The following is a 19,119-nucleotide window of genomic DNA, read 5'->3' as shown; positions in this document are numbered from 1 at the left end:
TCCAGGTTTTTATTAAATAAGGTAGTAAGAGTGAATCTGAATGGTATTAGTCTGAAAAGTATTTTATAATCCAGTTAAAAAGGTATGTTTGTGTATTTTGGTTTTCCAGATGTAAAAAAAAAGTTTTTATTTGCCTACTTTCTAATAGAGTGAAAAGAATGAAAAATAGTATTTTTTTCTACTCCCCTAGACAAAGTCATTTCTTGCTATGGATGAGTAGTTACTTACAAGATTGGTTTAATTAATGCTGCACTCAAATGTCAAAGAATGTGGGAGTTTGTTTTAATCTTGACCTCAACCTACTCAAAAGAAAAATAATACTTGGTTTAAGAGATTTAAATGCTGTAATTTACAAGTAAACTCGAACCAAATGAATTTCAAGTAAGTGTCAAAGAGAAGCATTTAAAATTTGGCAAGGGAAAAAAGTTTGAAGATTATGGTGGTTTCTTATACTGGAAGGAAAAAAAAAACCCAGCTTAATTGGGTTTCTTTGCAGGTTGCCGCTGTAAGTGCCTTTGCCCAGACTCTGCGAAGATACACGTCTCTCAATCACCTGGCCCAGGCAGCTCGCGCAGTGCTTCAGAACACTTCCCAAATCAACCAGATGCTCAACGACCTCAACCGTGTGGACTTCGCCAACGTCCAGGTACTCTGTCTCTTTGCAAAACGTATTTTTAAGTAAAGATATTCAATTTGTGCTTCTTAACTTGGATCATCTCATCTGTATGCAGGCATTTGTATTCACAGTGTCCTGAAAGAGAGGAGTTTTACTCAGATAGGACTGTGGTTTGTAGGTAGTCTACTGAGAGTTATAGTTCTAGAAGGTAGTGTATTATCTTACCTGGCTTTGCTGAATAATGCATGAGTAATGAAGATCACAGTCATTGAAATCAGGCCAAAAATTACACACCTCCATCTATCAGTGGGACTTTGGGCAAGTTACATAACTACTATGAACTTTCTTCACCTTACAGAATCCTATCTTGGATAGTTGTTTACATGTTTAGTAATTTTTACCATGACAAACACAAAGATATTTATGTTTTTATAGTATCCAGCTTTTCAAGAACTAAAAGAAACTCTATTTCAGAGTTTACTATAGGTTTCTATTAAACATTTATTCACCTGAAAAGAACTAGATATAGTCAGATTGTTTATTTTGATAGTTGCAAGTGAAAAAAAATTTAACTTTATAATCAAACTACTCACTACAACTTTATAGCTTTAAAAATAAAAGATCTAATGATGTTATTATAGAATTCCAGCAAATACTTTATTTCTGTTACTAAGGAAATGAAACTTATTGTTACTGCATAAAACAATGCTATTGCACACCAGAAGCATAGGCAACACAACAATAAAATACATACACCAAACATAACTACAAATTTCAAACTTTTGGTCTTCAAAAGACAGCATTAAGAAAGTAAAATGGGGGAAGGCATTTGGTGTAGCATTTAAGAAACTCCTTGGCATGCCCACATCCCATATCTGAAATCCCAAATTAAGGTCCAACTCCACTTCTTATTCCAGCTTCCTGCTACTGTATACCCTGGGAGGCAGCAGCAATAACTCAAGTGGTTGGGTCCCTAACCCCCACAGGGGAGATCCTGGCCCCTGGCTTCAGCCTAGCCCAGCCTTAACTATTGCAGGCATTTGGGGAGTGAACCAGGAGATGGGGTATCTGTCTCTCTCTATCTCTGTTTCAGTGTTTCAAATAAATAAAGACAAACATTTAAAAAAGTGAAATGACAACTCACAGAATATGAGGATTTTTTTTGCAAATCATTTATTTTTTATTTCTTTTAAAGATTTATTTATTCAAGAGGCAGAGTTCCAGACAGAGAGAGGGAGAGATAGAGAGAGAGGTCTTCCATCTGCTGGTCTACTTCCCAAATGACCACAATGGTCAGAGCTGGGCTGATCCAAAGCCAGGAGCCAGGAGCTTCTTCTGGGTCTCCCATGTGAGTGCAGGGGCCCAAGCAGTTGAACCATCTTCCACTGCTTTCCCAGGCCATCAGCAGGGAGCTGGGACTTGAACCATGTGGGATGCCGGCACCATAGGTGGAAGCTTAACCTTCTACACCACAGCTGCAGCCTCAAATTATCTATCTTATAAATGACTTCTGTCAAGAATATGTAAAGAACTATTATGTATACCACAATAATAAAAAGATGACCTGATTAAAAAATGGACAAAAATCTAAGAGATGCTTCTCCAAAGAAACTATACAGATGGTAAATAAGTGTGTGAAGAGTTGCTCAACATCATTAGCCACGTTAAATTAAAGCCACAATAAAGGGCCAGCGTTGTGGCATAGAAGTAAAGCCTCCTCCTCCTGCAGTGCCGGCATCCTTGCAACTGCATGGGAGACCTGGAAGAAGCTCCTGGCCCCTGGCTTCAAATCGGTCCAGCTCTGGCCATTGCAGCCATTTGGGGAGTGAGCCAATAGATGGAAGACCTCTCTCTCTCTCTCTCTCTCTCTCTGCCTCTGCTTCTCTGTAACTCTGCCTTTCAAATAAATAAATAAATCTTAAAAAAAAAAAATAATGAAGTCCCACTTCATATATGAGGGTTTTTTTTTGTTTGTTTTGTTTTGTTTTGTTTTTTTTTTTTTTTTTGACAGGCAGAGTGGACAGTGAGAGAGAGAGACAGAGAGAAAGGTCTTCCTTCCGTTGGTTCACCCTCCAATGGCTGCTGTGGCCAGCACACCGCGCTGATCCGAAGCCAGGAGCCAGGTACTTATCCTGGTCTCCCATGGGGTGCAGGGCCCAAGCACTTGGGCCATCCTCCACTGCACTCCCGGGCCACAGCAGAGAGCTGGCCTGGAAGAGGGGCAACCGGGACAGAATCCGGCACCCCGACCAGGACTAGAACCCCGGGGTGCCGGCACTGCAGGTGGAGAATTAGCCAAATGAGCCACGGCGCTGGCCCTGAGAGGGGTCTTCAAAAAGTTGACAATAGGATGCATAGTATGAACAAACTGCATGAATTTAAAATTCTTTTGCACTGAGATAAATTTATCTTCTGATTCCAGTTTATCCACAAACTTTTTGAAGTGTCCTTTTACACTAACATTAGTTAATCATCCTTGTTTCTTTTCCTTTTCTGTTCCAAGTTTTACCATGTTTTCACAATGTCTTCTGTTTCCCATTCCGTCTTTATCACCCTCTCCTATTAATTTGGAAATGGTGCCTACTCCTACAACATTTATCTCAGTAAGACTGACAAATATAAGGCTGATGTTCTTAGAATAAAGTATAGCTTAACCTAGTGAAATTACATGTAAATGTCAGTATTACAGTACTCTAAGAGTTTGAAACTCCTTACTACTTCATTCTCTAAATCAATCTTTTCCTCATGCATTGAAGATAATTTTTTTTTAGTGTGTAGTTGGTCTTCTGCTCTCTTTAACTGATAGCGTTACAAATACATCATTCTCCAATCATGTACATGTACTGTTGTTCTTCTGCAGTGTTGACTAAATACTTTGGGTGACCTGAACTTACAACCTAGCTATTGTATATACTTGCTTTTTAAAATTTTTTTTTTAATTTTTTGCCAGGCAGAGTTAGACAGTGAGAAAGAGAGACAGGGAGAGAGTTATAGACAGTGAGAGAGACAGAGAGAAAGGTCTTCCTTCTGTTGGTTCACCCCCCAAATGGCCGCTACAGCCGGCACTGTGCCGATCCGAAGCCAGTTGCTTCCTCCTGGTCTCCCATGTGAGTGCAGAGACCCAAGCACTTGGGCCATCCTCCGCTGCCCTTCTGGGCCACAGCAGAGAGCTGGACTGGAAGAGGAGCAACTGGGACTAGTATCCGACACCCCAGCTGGGACTAGAACCCCAGAGTGCCGGCGCTGCAGGCGGAGGATTAGCCAAGTGAGCCACGGCGCCACGCCGGCCTATTGTATGTACTTGTTTGTGTATTTAAAAGGCATTCATATTTGAAAGTTCCTGACTACTTGTCATTTTGTATATAATTTTTTTGTAAGTTAAGAACACCTTTAAAGATCATTCTTAGGTTTTATTATAAAATTGAAATAACCAAATTCCTATCATGAGGAAAATATTTACATTGAACTCTATCATTAGTTTATTTTCAGTTTAGCCCCTACAACATTACCTTCCATAAGAATGCATAAGGGTGATACTGACAAATATGCTTAAAAAAAGGTTTATTAGAGTTTGATAAACCAAAATAATGTGCCATAGTTTTTTTTTTTTTTTTAAAAGATGTATTTATTTATTTGAAAGTTGAGTTACAGACAGTGAGAGGGAGAGACAGAGAGTGGTCTTCCATCTGCTGGTTCACTCCCCACGTGGCTGTGATGGCTGGAGCTGTGCTGATTCGAAGCCAGGAACTTGGAGCTTCTTCCAGGTCTCCCACATGGGTGCAGGGGCTCAAGCATCTGGGCCATCTTCTACTGCTTTCCCGGGCCATAGCAGAGAGCTGAATTGGAAGAGGGGCAGCCAGGACTAGAACCCAGCGCCCAATGGGATGCCGGCACCGCAGGTGGAAACTTAACTCACTGAGCCACAACACCGCCCCTCTGTGCCATAATTTTATTTCTCTGAGTTACATTTTAGGTCAAAAATGTTTCTTGGCAAAAATCTAACTCCCAAGTAAATAATGAGTCTGAACTTATGGTAAGAAATAAAACTAAATTCTTCCACAGATGCCTGTAAGGTTCTCCTTCCTGTTATCAATATACAAACCCAGAACAACCTCCCCTACAGTGGGTATAGAGTTTCCATTTTTTTAGTTGAAGAACTTCTAGAGATCTCTTGCATAGCAAAGAGTGCTGTGCTCTTAAAAATGGTGGAAGTGGTGAGTATCAAGTATTTTTTTTATCAAATAAAAAGAATGCTTAGATGTTAATGAAAGAATAAAACACTACCTCCTATCGCTTTCTTGATGCTCAGAAATGTCCCCTGGGGGCCGGTGCCTGGGCTCACTAGGCTAATCCGCCTGCAGCGCCGGCACCCCGGGTTCTAGTCCCAGTCAGGGCGCCGGATTCTGTCCCAGTTGCTCCTCTTCCAGTCCAGCTCTCTGCTGTGGCCGGGGAGTGCAGTGGAGGATGGCCCAAGTGCTTGGGCCCTGCACCTGCATGGGAGACCAGGAGGAAGCACCTGGCTCCTGGCTTCGGATTGGCACAGCGCCGGCTGTAGTGGCCATTTGGTGGGTGAACCAACGGAAGGAAGACCTTTCTCTCTGTCTCTCTCTCTCACTGTCTAACTCTGCCTGTCAAAAAAAAGAAAGAAGGAAAAAAGAAAAAAGAAGTGTCTTCTGGGAGTCCTCAGGGACCCTTAAATTGATATGAAAAATATTAGAGTCATTTGACAGTGTATATTAAAAGATCTTAGCTATTCTTCTTATATAAATCTATCATAATAAGTGTGAATATAACAAAGATAAAGTTACAAGATTACTAATTCTAGCTTTATTCATAATAATAAAATGTAGGAGTCAACAAATGTCTAACTGTATGAAATTGGTGATATAATTATATATTAATGTAATGAAACAAATTAATTCACTGAAAACAGATACAACTCCACATTTGCCTCAGTAGAAAAATAGTTAAAATCTTTAAGCAGAGTATGTAGTTTCATATAATATAATTCTCTTTTATGTTAATATTTACATATGGATAAGGATAAATATATAAGCAAGTATAGTGTTGCATATATTACATATGAAGTTACATTTGTGTTAAAACAAAAAGTTTGTGTTAAAATGGAATTAAGAGGTAAGTTTATTTTGATACAAGAAAATTTTGAAATATATGCACATTTTTTCATTATACTATTTTACATGTTCTTTTTAAAGTACTTTGTATGAATAAATACATGTATTTTTATATGAATGTGAGAGCCTGAAGGGTTATATACATCAAGTAGCATTCTTTATTGTTGCAATTTTAAATATTCTAAATATTTTGTTCCTTTGACTTGCTTGTACTCTCAGTTTTTTCTAGCATTACATTTTCATGTACTTACAATATGTGAAAGTGATGTTTAGATGGTAACAGCTGAAAGAATTTATGATTCGCTAGACAAAAGAAACCAGACTAGTGGATCTCAGCCCCTGAGATGCAGTCAGAACCATGGATTTCCCTGGGGAAATCAGATAACCTGAGGGTGAGGCATTTTGCATTTGAAGTGCCTCCAAGTTGAAATGACCCTGAATAGATAAAAGTCTGTAGGATCAGGAGAGATGTGGAAACTCGGGATTGGAGATTTGAGATTTATTCAGTTGAAATTGGTAATTGGAATGAACTGACAACCATATAGAATAAAAGTTGTAGATACTTTTGTTTCCAGAAAAACACATACATACTCACAATATTCTACAGACAGACTTAAGACTTTTACAGACACATCACCAGAGAAGCCCATCTTGACAAAATTATCCAAACACATCTTAAAAATTCTTGTTAACTTTTATTTGTCAAATGTTATGCTTAGGGGAACTAAGGCCCACATAGATGGAATTAATTGCCAGAGGTCAGTTTGGTTGATCAAGACCTAGTTTATAATCCATATCTTCTGGCTCTCAGTCAAATATTATATTACCAAATAGTTGCATTTTGACCTTGAGAGAATATATTTTTAATCCTCACATGCATTGTAGGACTAGAATCATTATAAAATTTATGGCAACCACTGGAGAGTAGCTTTAAAAGTACCAGTTTGCATTGCAGCTGCTAACCATGAAGCCCCCCAGTCAGAATCAGGAGGAAAATTGCAAGAATCAAATTTCTTGGCAGGTAGCAATCTACATTTTTCTCAGAAGAGTTTTTGTTGTTGTTTTAAGTCCTGTGAATTAATTTGCATTTATAGCCTTGCCTTGAAAGCCCTTGAGATTTTTGTTCCCAATCCATAAGCTCCTACAGCATATGCTTCTACCTAGTACCATTCAGAATATTTGTTTCTGTTCTGCTCTTAAGAGATCGTTTTTTGGCTGATTGGACTTATTTATCCATCTGACTTACCTCAGGAATCTTCTCATGTGAATTTGGAAGTTTGGCCTCACAGGGTGGGGATTGAGGGTTGGGGGGAGACGGTATGAAAACTGAAGAAAATGAAAGGCTGCATACTGTAGGTTTGGGCTTCTAGTTTTGTTAAGTAATCACGTATTTTAGTCTTTTGCACAGTCTAGCTAATGTAGAAAAACCAGGTCAAGCTTTTAATCCCACCACATCTCATGTACCAGAGTAAACAAAGAGAGGTAGTACAGCCCTACAACTGCCAAAGGTTTTTCCTTAACAACTGACAGGTAGGTGTTTATTTTCTCAGTTCGTTTATACTGTTTGATGCTTTTATTATAATTTCCCCCTTGTGCATTTCTTCTTCGTGCTGACATTCCGTGAGAAGATGCTGAGTTGAGTTTTGCTTTGCTTTCTGTGTTGTGTCCAGGAGCAGGCTTCCTGGGTGTGTCAGTGTGATGACAACATGGTTCAGAGACTAGAAACAGACTTCAAGATGACGCTACAGCAGCAGAGCACTCTGGAGCAGTGGGCCGCGTGGCTTGACAATGTGATGATGCAAGCCCTGAAACCCTACGAAGGAAGGCCCAGTTTCCCAAAAGCCGCCCGGCAATTTCTGCTAAAATGGTCTTTCTACAGGTAACGTCTTAGCTGTTCTGGAGATTTCTTCTCCTTAGTCTGTCAATAGGAGAGAGCCTCTCGGACAAAAGAGATAAGTGAAGACTTTAACTTGTGAGGACTCCTTGTTAGAACTGTCCTCAACCGAGCTCAGTGATTATGACAGCACGGAAACAAACCAAGAGATTTATAGAAGTAAACTTGGCTAGAATTGGAAATGTTCTTGCTAAAAGCTCTATGTATTCTCAGGTGTGAACATCTAGGATTCCAGTGTGGATAGTGCGCTCAGCAGTACTGTAGAGGCCACACTCCTTACTCTGGCAGCTTCCATAGTTTAAACTTCTCTCTTGAGGTCTTCATACCACGTTTCTTTGGTTCTGTTGTTCATTGATCTTCAAATTGTGCTCTCTACCCCACTAGCATCACTGTCACTTGGAAATGTATAAGAAATGCAGTCTTGGGCCCCCATCCAAAATCTGCACGAATCAGAATCTGTAAAGATCTAGCAGTCTGTATTTTTCTTTAAAGATTTATTTATTTATTTGAAAGAGTTACAGTGTGTGTGTGTGTGTGTGTGTGTGTGTGTGTGTGGAGGGGGGTTGGGGTGTGGCAGGGAGAGACTGAAAGAGAGATCTTCCATCCACTGGTTCACTCTCTGAATGCTGCAGTGGCTGGAGCTGAGCCTGTTAAAAGTAAGGAGCCAGGAACTTTGTTGAGGTCTCCCACATGAGTGCAGGGACCCAAGGACTTGGGCCATCCCTTGCTGCTTTCCCAGGTGCATTAGCAGGGACCTGAATTGGAAGTGGAGCAGCCAGGTCTCAAACCATTGCCTATATGAGATACCAGCATTGCAGGTGGCAGTTTTATCCAGTCCACCACAGCCCAACCCCAGCAGTCTGTATTTTGAAGTGCTCCAGGTCATTCTAAGGTGTGCACATAACCATCTAGTTATTTTCTTAATTGTATTAATTCCAACTGTTTGATAGCCTTGCTGTACATGTTAAAAAAATTCCTTCCTGCTTCCTGAGACATATGAAATCAGAATCTTGGTAGACCAGAAGGGAATGGGGAGAGGGGGAAGAGAAATGGGTGAGTTGTTTCTTTGTTTTCCAAGGAACTATGCTGGTGATTCTAATGTACAGTCAATAATGTAACATAGCTTATTAATAATGTGAATCACCATTTGACTAACATAGTATAGAGAAAATTTATGTTTTTATAGACATAGAAGAAATCCAGGAGAGAGAGGCTTTCTGATTACATAATAGATGATGTAAAAAATTATTTATTGACCTTAATACTGCTGCAAGGTTTAAAAACGGCATTTATTAGCAGTGGAGGTCAGCATTGATAATATGCACACAGAAACACACATGATGGAATTGGCTGATGGAATTTTATTTTCCTAAGTTATATAAGTTCTGTTTTTTAAATGATATATATTTATTTATTCATTTATTTGAAAGACAGATATCTTCCATTCTCTGATTCAGTCCCCTATTGGCTACAACAGCCAGGTCTGGCCCAAGCTGAAGCCAGCAGCCAGGAACTCCACCTGGGTCCCTCATGTGGGTGGTGGGTACATGGGCCATTTTCTGCTAGTTTCCCAGGTGCATTAGCAGAGAGCTGGATCAAAAGTAGAGCAGCAGGCACTGCAACATGGGATGCCAGCATCAAAAGCAACAGCGTAACCTGCTGTACCACAGTGCCAGCCTGGGAGTTCACCTTTTTAACACTGGCATTTGTTCTTGTAGAGTTTATTTTGATTCTTTAGTGAAAGAAAGCCCCACTGACTTGGGCTGAAAAGCCAATGCTATTTAAATGAATAGGTAATTCCTAGTTTATAACCCATGCTGCCATGCAAATATGAGAAAGTCATGACCACAGGGCATATCCATGACTGTCACTGTGGTTGCCATGTGAATGTCAATGGTGAGTCCAAAGGTGACTGTTAGAAGAGATGGTAGAATAAATTTATGAATTGGGCCGGCACCACAGCTCACTAGGCTAATCCTCTGCCTTGCGGCGCCGGCACACCGGGTTCTAGTCCCGGTCGGGGCGCCGGATTCTGTCCTGGTGGCCCCTCTTCCAGGCCAGCTCTATGCTGTCCAGGGAGTGCAGTGGAGGATGGCCCAGGTGCTTGGGCCCTGCACCCCATGGGAGACCAGGATAAGTACCTGGCTCCTGCCATCGGATCAGCACGGTGCACTGGCCACGGTGGCCATTGGAGGGTGAACCAACGGCAAAAGGAAGACCTTTCTCTCTGTCTCTCTCTCTCACTGTCCACTCTGCCTGTCAGAAAATAAATAAATAAATAAATAAAAATAAATTTATGAATTGGAAGTACTTGTGACCCCAGTAGGACCAGGATATAAGATTCCCACCTTGTTTTCATCGCTTTTGTAAAGATGGCACCAGAGCTCTTTGAATCATGATGACAGTTGCTTTGATTTTTACTATAAATGACTTATGTCTCCTCTGACTTGGCCTGATTTTTCTTTCTTTTTTATAATTCTCTGAAATTATTTTTTAAAGATTTATTTATTTGTTTGAAAGACAGACCTACAGAGGCAGGATGAGACAGAGAGAGAGAAGAGAGAGGGAGAGAGAGAGATTTCATCTGCTGTTTCACTTCCCAAATGGTCCTGGCCAGGCCAAAGCTAGGAGCCTGGAACTTCACCTGGGTCTCCCGCGTGGGTGCAGGGCCCCAAGCACTTGGACCATCTTTCACAGCTTTCCCAGGCCCATTACCAGGGAGCTGGATTGGAAGTGAAATAGCCAGGACATGAACTGGCAACTCTATGGGATGCCAGCATTACAGGCAGTGGCTTTATTTGCTATACTCTAACACCGATGAAGTGAAGGTAATAGATAAGCCACTTCTGTGTAATTGAGTTATTTCCAGTGTTTATCCCAGAGTCACATGCAGTGAAAGAAAGCCTGCTACCATTTTATTGTTGCTTTGTTTTGGTTTTTATACTGGTGTAATTCCATATTTCTGCTTCTCATCTATTTAATTCTTTGAGCTCACGTGAATTGAGAAGTTCACTACTAAGGTCTTTGACTCTGCCCAGCTGGTAGTCTACAGTGATGTCAGTGCTGGGTTTTGATCTAGGTGTTGATGAGAAATTTCATTTGCTCCTTGATACTTCAGGAAGGTTTGGAAAGCATTGTCATGGTGTCCTCAGAGTGTCTGTAGTAACAGTGCTAATAATGGTGGAGTTCAAAATTTTAATTTGAGAGCAGATCTCAGATGTTTTCCCATTCACTTGAAAGTTGGTATTTTATTCATCAGTTTTTTCCCCAGAAAATAATGACCATGGCCTGACATACATGTTCCATGAGTGAAGGGTAGAAGCAGGAATAACACTGTCCTAAAACGTGTCTGACCGAAGACACAGACATCCTCTGCATCAGAGAAAGCAAGGCTTTTGCTTTTTCCCTTCCGCTGTTTTCTTACATTGTTGATGTCAACCTTGCCCTTACTCCTTCCTGTGGTTTTTCTCTTTCTATATTTGGTTGATATCATTTTAGAAATACACCCCTGCAGCCTTCTTTCCACAGAGATCTGTTGCAGGTATCTTGAAAGGAGAGAAAATTACTTACTTGTGTTTCTTGTTCTCTGCAGATACACAAACCCAGTAGATCATCACTTGCCTGCCCTCTGTCCTCCCTGAGTTGGGGATAATTGGCTTGTTATTATTAGACACCATTATGGCTATTATTTTCATTTCAAAAAGACTCAAAGGCATACACTTCAGGGCCACAGAAGGAAAGGCACATTCAGACAAATGTGTCCCTCCTGCTGGTAGACCAAGTCAATAGCAGAGAGACTTAAGACCCTTTAATATATGAGCTGGTTTTCACTGAGGCATAAGAACATATTGAGTACTGAAAACTGCATTCACAGACTATCAGAAAAGCAGAAATACATTATTTTAAAAATGTTTTTGGCATCATAATTGCCAAAAATTTATGAGTCTATAAGTGCCATTGTAAATTCGGCAGTCACATTCATAGATCCTGCATCTTTTAGTTAATCTCCTAATTTCTAAAGTTCTGTGTATAAATTTACATGCACAGAAATCTAGAAATCTACTGGCAAAGGATCTTGGAGGTTGCATTTGGTATACTGCTGCACACACACACTCTGTGCCGAACAGGGGTCTCTCCTTGCTGAACCTGGCTTTTGAATGGCTAATGTTGGCTTCCTGGGAAGTAGGAAAAACAAGTGACTGCCTTTCCCAGATAGAAATAGCAAAGTATATGGGCCATTTCTCAGGTTGTGCATTGTGCATTGTGCATTGAGCATTCCTCAGGGTCACCCTGACAGTCATCCAAATATTCCATTTGTAAAAATGCCTGGAAAGGAGGGGAAGAGAACCACATTTGCTTGTACCCTGACAATATATAAATGTTCCAGAAACCAATACCTTGAACTCTGAGCACTGCTCAAAGACAGAGTTCACGTGGGGGTCACAGGTGTGATGTTTTCACCTGTCTTCTTAGGAAGAGTCTGATGCATGCTCCAATGTACAGAGGTGGATTGAGCATTAGTATGTATGTTTAGAGTTAGTGTATGTTTCAGTTTCCACACTGTAAGTTAGAAAGATAAATACACAAATGCATTTCTCATCCATTATAAAATAATTGATGTTTACAACTCTGATTTTAAAAGGAGTTGAATTCATGGTAACCTAGCAACATGAAATTAAGTGGAGTCAATTTTGCAACAGTCATACAGAAGTCTGAATCGGACAATAGGGTTCCAATTAAACTGTTAATTGTGTCATTTAATACTTGGTGTGTAGGGCAGAGGTCCAATACAGTGTGAATAAAGTACACACAGCATTGATAATGCAATTGAACTGCTTCTTTTCCAAACATATGACAATAATTTTGTGATACATTTATCAGTACTTTTAAAAAATAACTATTATAATTGAAAACCAACAGATTTTTAGAAAAATTTCTAATAGAATTTGCTAGTGCATATTCATGTTATACTGAAATACAGTGGTTGCCTAATCATCCAAAGGTTTCTGAAACACCTTAATGAAATGCACAGGTCTTTTTGTGGCATTCAAGGCACTGCACAGTCCAGCTGCTAGTGACTTCCAGGCCCTGTCATGTGTCCTTCTCTGCTCACTGTCCTCCAGCCACATGGGCCTCCTGGCTGCTCTCTGAATACATTGGCAACCACAGCTCTTCACCACGTGTTCCCCAGGTTCATTTCCTCGCTTCAGCCCAGTGGCTGCCTAGCTATGAACCCCTCAGGATTTTCCCGATACCTAACTTACACTGCCTGCCCTCGGCACTCTCCGGCCTCACCCTAACCCATGGGATTTGTAACTACCTGACTTTGTATTTCCAATCTGCTTGTGCATTTACTGACTGTCCTTCTTGCTGCAGGTAAGCTTTTTTTTTTTTTTTTTTTTTTTTTTTTTTTTTTTTTTTGACAGGCAGAGTTAGACAGTGAGAGAGAGAGAGACAGGTCTTCCTTTTTTCCATTGGTTCACCCCCCAAGTGGCCGCTATGGCCGGCTGCGCTGATCGAAGCCAGGAGCCAGGCGCTTCCTCCTGGTCTCCCATGGGGTACAGGGCCCAAGCACTTGGGCCATCCTCCACTGCACTCCCGGGCCACAGCAGAGAGCTGGACTGGTAGAGGAGCAACCAGGACAGAACCAGCGCCCCAACCAGGACTAGAACCCGGGGTGCTGGCGCCACAGGCAGAGGATTAGCTTAGTGAGCGGTGGCGCCGGCCCTCTTTTTTTTTTTTTTTTTAACCAAACTTTTGCATGACTTACTCTAAAGCAAGACCCTGGAACACAATAAATATCTATTAAATGAGTAAAAAGATAATTGACTTTGCATTTCAGTAATTATATCAGAAAACTCCTCATTAGGAACATTTTTCTTAGTAATCTATGTGATTCAGGGTTATTATATTTTAAGATAAATAGAAAGCCCTAATATATGAGTCAGTAAATATATAAAGAATTTATTCTATGTCTGTGATAGTTACCCTTGCAAAGGTTTGTTGGTATTCAACTGATCCAAGATTGGTTTCCTATATTATAATGAATGTCAGGTTTTAAAACAAATGTGCTATTTACTGAAGTTAATGTGTACTAACAGAAGAAAAACCTGTGATATACAGAAACTATACAAGAAATAAACTTAGCTCATTCATAATTTTACTATCCAGAGATAATCCCTGGTAAAATGTTTTCTTTTAGTGTTAATTGGAATCCAGTTGTCTGCCATAGAATATTAGCTTTCCTTTATATAATATATATAATATTATATAATTATATATTATATATATACTTTGCTTACATTTGGAAATCTTATATATATATTTTATATATAAAATATAATATGTATAGATTCCCTTAACATTTTTTATTAACATTACATCTTAAGGATTCCTCTCATTAAATATCCTCAGAAACAACTTTAATGACATCAAAATACTCCATTATATGTACTCCATATATATTTAAAGATTTACCTACTCATTACCATTTAGATGGTTTTCAGTTTTCTGATAAAATTTATAAAAACACTGTAATGATTACCTTTGTACACAGTTATATCTTCAGATAAATATGACAAGTAGTTTATGAATCTTTTAAAGAGACTAACAGCAGGGCTGGCATCATGGCATAGCAGGTAAGGCCACTCTCTGTTATACCGGCATCCTTGTATAAGTGCCAGTTCGTGTCCCAGCTGCTCCACTTCCCATTCATCTCCCTGCTAATGGCCTGGGAAAATGAGCAGAAGAGGGCCCAAGTGTTTAAGCCCCTGCCATCCATGTGGGAGAACCAAATGGAGCTCCTAGCACCTGAATTTGGCTTGACCCAGCACTAGACATTTCGGGCATTTGAGGAGTGAACCAGCAGACAGAAGGTCTCTCTCTTTCTGTTTCTCCCTCTCTGTAACTCTGAATTTCAAAATAAATAAATCTTTAAAAAAAATAAAGTGACTAATGAGGATTTGCATTGTAGCACAATGTGATAAACCACTTCTTGGAATACCCACATCCCTGGTCAAGTCCCATTTCTATCTCTGCTTCTGATCCAGCTGCCTGCCAATGGGCCTCTGAGGCAGCAAATGATGGCTCAGGTACTGAGTCCCTGCCACCTGTGTGGGAGACCCAGATGGAGTTCTCATATCTGGCTGTGGCTTGGCTCAGCTAGCATTGGCTGTTGCAAACATTTCAGTAGTGAGACCGCAAATGGAAAATACCTCTCTCTTCTCCCCCCTTCTCTCTCTCTCTCTCTCTCTCTCTCTCTTTCTCCTCCCTTCCTCACCTGCCTTTCAAATAAATAATAGTACTAATAGATTTTTAAATATTTCCATTTACTTAAGGGTAGGGATTTTTTAATTGTGTAGAGATTTTATATAAATGCACTCATATATTTTGTTTCTTTAGCTTAATATATCCTGCACATTTTTCCATATTATAACTTGTATGTTTACCTCATTTTTAAAAACTATTGCTTAGGGGGCCTGTGTTGTGGCACATCTGGTTGAGCCATAGCTTAGAATACTGCCATCGCATATCAGAGCGCAGGTTCTAGTTTGGGCTGATCCCCTTTCAATCTAGCATTCTTGCTCATGCGCCTGGAAAGGCAGCAGATGGCCCAAGTACTTGGGTTCCTGCCACCCCGTGGGAGACCCAGTTGGAGTTCCTGACTCCTGCTTTTGCCCTGGCCAGGACATACCTGTTGTGACCATCTGGGGAGTGAACCAGGAGAGGGAAGCTCACTCTCTGTCTCTCCTTATCTGTCACTTTGCTTTTCAAATAAATAAATCTTTAATTAAAAGAACAAACAGCTGCATAAAATCCCACATATAAATGGGCCATAATTTGTTTTGCATCTCACTAGTGGATATTTAGTTTTTCTACTTAGTTTCTCACTGATACAAATATTGCTGCAACCAAAACTGTCTTTGCACATATGTATAAATTTCTAGATTTGAAATTTCTGGATCAAAGGATTTGACATTTTACATTTATACAAATATTGTCAAATTCCCCTCCACCAAAGTTTCTTGATGATATTCTTACAGAGATGAGACAGTTGGAAAGTTCTATTCCCAGAACACACTAGCTATTTTAATCTTTTATGGTACCCTGTGTAACATGTGGTATCTTGCTTGACTTTGCTTTTTTCAATTCCAAATATGATTAATCATATTTTTTGCATATTTGTTAGCCATTTTTTCTTCAGGCTTCTTATTAAGTATTTTTTTGCTTTCTTCAGCAATACAGATGCAGGTAGGAGCAAATATTCTTCTGCATACATGGAAAATTACTTCAAGTTTGTATTAGTATGGGGTAAAATGTCGCATAGCATTTATTATGTTTGTATTTTTGTGTTTTATTGCACGGGGGCTACATTTTAATATTTTTCTGTAGATAGAAAATATTAAATAGCTGGTTTTTTAAAAAGATTTATTTATTTATTTGAAAGTCAGAGTTACACAGAGAGAGGAGAGGCAGAGAGAGAGAGAGAGGTCTTCCGTCCAGTGGTTCACTCCCCAGGTGGCTGCAACGGCTGGAGCTGCACCGATCCGAAGCCAGGAGCCAGGAGCTTCTTCTGGGTCCCCCACGTGGGTGCAGGGGCCCAACGACTTGGGCCATCTTCCTCTGCTTTCCCAGGCCACAGCAGAGAGCTGGACTGGAAGAGGAGAAGCTGGGACTAGAACCAGCACCCATTTGGGATGCTGGCGCTTCAGGCCAGGGCGTTAACCCACTGCACCACAGCGCCGGCCCCAAATAGCTGTTTTTTTTTTTTTTCTTATAAATTGTTTTTACAAATGTGTCACTGAACTTTAGGAAAGGCATGGATAAAATTATAAGCAGAATTTTGTCATATATCTTTGGCACATAAGTGAAGGCATTCATCTATTTTAGTGACTCATCAAGTTATAAACTTAAAGAATGTAATAAGATATTTAAGAAACAATTCACTAGAAATGCTGTTTAAGATCATGAAAATATCATTATGTGGCAGTGCAGTGGTGTGAGTAGTTTTCTTAAGATCACACAGTAGTCTTGCTTATCTGCAGGAGATTCATTCTGATAACCACAGTGGGTGTCTGAATCCACAGAGTACAGAACCCTAAAGTGTACTGTTTTCTCCATCTTAAGCACTTACTTTTCACTGTGAGAATAACTTTTGCTATTTGGGGTATGACTGCCGAACTAGCTTGAATTTCTTTTTGCTTCTTCACAATTCCACATATAAAAAGTTTGTTCCTACTACACCTTGGCAATCTTAGCACACAATTTGCTTTCTTCCCTTAAACCCAAGAAGTTTCACCTTTTCACTTGAAGTACTTTATGGCTGCTCTTTAGGGTATCTAAATTGCTAGCATCACTACTCTTGCAATTAAAGACCATTGTTCAGTAGAATTAAGACTGCTGGACACAAGATCTGGAGTAGTTGATCAGATAACCAAGATGGCTGCTGAGTCTTCAAGGTCAGGTAGTGTATACATCCTGCAGTACACGGGACAGAGGGACGGTTCACAGCCTGCTGCATTGGGGGATGGAGCGGGGCAGCATGAGACTTCATCAAGCTGCTCAGAACAGCATTCTATTTAAAACTTAGGATTTATATATTTCTAGAATTTTCAGTTTAATATTTTTAGACTGCAGTTGAGACTAGGTGACTGAAACCTTGAAGGCTGAAACTTGAATAACCTATAACTACTACCCTTTACCTAACCTGGCCCCCTTGCTAATCCTTGAGCCTTAAACATTTTTATGCGGTCATTATTAAGACCACATGGTGGCCGGCGCCACGGCTCACTAAGCTAATCCTCCGTCTTGCGGCGCCGGCACACCGGATTCTAGTCCCGGTCGGGGCGCTGGATTCTGTCCCAGTTGCCCCTCTTCCAGGCCAGCTCTCTGCTGTGGCCAGGGAGTGCAGTGGAGGATGGCCCAAGTGCTTGGGCCCTGCACCCCATGGGAGACCAGGATAAGTACCTCGCTCCTGCCATCAGATCAGCGCAGTGTGCCGGCCACGAAGGCCATTGGAGGGTGAACCAATGGCAAAGGAAGACCTTTCTCTCTGTCTCTCTCTCTCACACTGTCCACTCTGCCTGTCAAAAAAAATAAAAAAATAAATAAAAAAAAAGAAATAGGTCCAACAAATTGGAAGTTTTCTACCATCATCCTATAGTAATCCCCATTCTTGTTGCCATAAACAAAGAACAATGGAAGCATACTTTCTCTTACTTTGTATTTTTTTTAACTTTTATTTAATGAATATGTTTCCAAAGTACAGCTTATGGATTACAATGGCTCCCCCCCATAACGTCCCTCCCACCCCCAACCCTCCCCTTCCCCTCTCCCTCCCCCCTTCCATTCACATCAAGATTCATTTTCAATTCTCTTTATATACAGAAGATCAGTTTAGCATATATTAAGTAAAGATTTCAACAGTTTGCACCCACATAGAAACACAAAGTGAAAAATACTGTTTGAGTACTAGTTATAGCGTTAAATCACAATGTACAGCACATTAAGTACAGAGATCCTACATGAGGAATAAGTGCATAGTGACTCCTGTTGTTGACTTAACAAATTGACACTCTTGTTTATGGCATCAGTAATCACCCTAGACTCTTGTCATGAGTCGCCAAGGCTATGGAAGCCTTTTGAGTTCACCAACTCTGATCATATTTAGACAAGGCCATGGTCAAAGTGGAAGTTCTCACCTCCCTTCAGAGAAAGGTACCTCCTTCTTTAATGACCTGTTCTTTTCACTGGGATCTCACTCGCGGAGATCTTTCATGTAGGGTTTTTTTGTTTTGTTTTGTTTTGTTTTGTTTTGTTTTTTTGCCAGAGTGTTTTGGCTTTCCATGCCTGTAATACTCTCATGGGCTTTTCAGCCAGATCCGCGTGCCTTAAGGGCTGATTCTGAGGCCAGAGTGCTGGTTAGGACATCTGCCATTCTATGGGTCTGCTGTGTATCTCGCTTCCCATGTTGGATCGTTCTCTCCCTTTTTTATTCTATCAGCTAGTATTTGCAGACACTAGTCTTGTTTATGTGATCCCTTTGGTTCTTAGTCCTATCATTATGATCAATTGTGAACAGAAATTGATCACCGGGACTAGTGAGATGGCATTGGTACATGCCACCTTGATGGCATTGAATTGGAATCCCCTGGTATGTTTCTAACTCTTCCATTTGAGATTACTTTGTATATTAAAATCACAGTCACTTGTATTTAAGTAGTGTTCTATTCATTCATAAATTGATTTCATATCCCTTAATTCATTTTATCCTTGAAATAACAAAGAAAGCTAAAATGTTGCTTTAATTTTCACCTAAAAGAAATGCAATTTCAGGGAAATAGTCTGTTGGGGGTTAGAAATCAATTAACAAAGAGCCAGAGTCAGACTCCAGGGCCTCTGAGTTTCAAATGTACAGTGATGATCTGTCACCAGCCAAATTAAGCATAGAAAATTTGATATATTAGTTGCTTGCA

General features: G+C 40.3%; 1 protein-coding gene across 7 annotated transcripts in view; it reads left to right on the top strand.

Annotated features, from left to right (window-relative positions):
* The window catches only part of RFX3 (regulatory factor X3), a 337,813-nt gene that overhangs the window by 293,563 nt on the left and 25,131 nt on the right, over positions 1-19,119 (top strand). For all 7 annotated transcript variants that reach the window (XM_070051492.2, XM_051846155.3, XM_051846162.3 and 4 more), the window contains 2 exons: positions 497-646; positions 7,422-7,630. In XM_070051492.2, coding sequence (XP_069907593.1) covers positions 497-646; positions 7,422-7,630 — 359 coding nt within the window. The remainder of the gene's footprint in view (positions 1-496; positions 647-7,421; positions 7,631-19,119) is intronic.

Source organism: Oryctolagus cuniculus, chromosome 1 (assembly GCF_051225735.1).
Source record: "Oryctolagus cuniculus isolate XC-2025 breed Fujian yellow rabbit chromosome 1, ASM5122573v1, whole genome shotgun sequence".
In the NCBI taxonomy this organism is placed as follows: domain Eukaryota; kingdom Metazoa; phylum Chordata; class Mammalia; order Lagomorpha; family Leporidae; genus Oryctolagus; species Oryctolagus cuniculus.
This window is presented reverse-complemented; position numbering and strand designations above follow the sequence as displayed.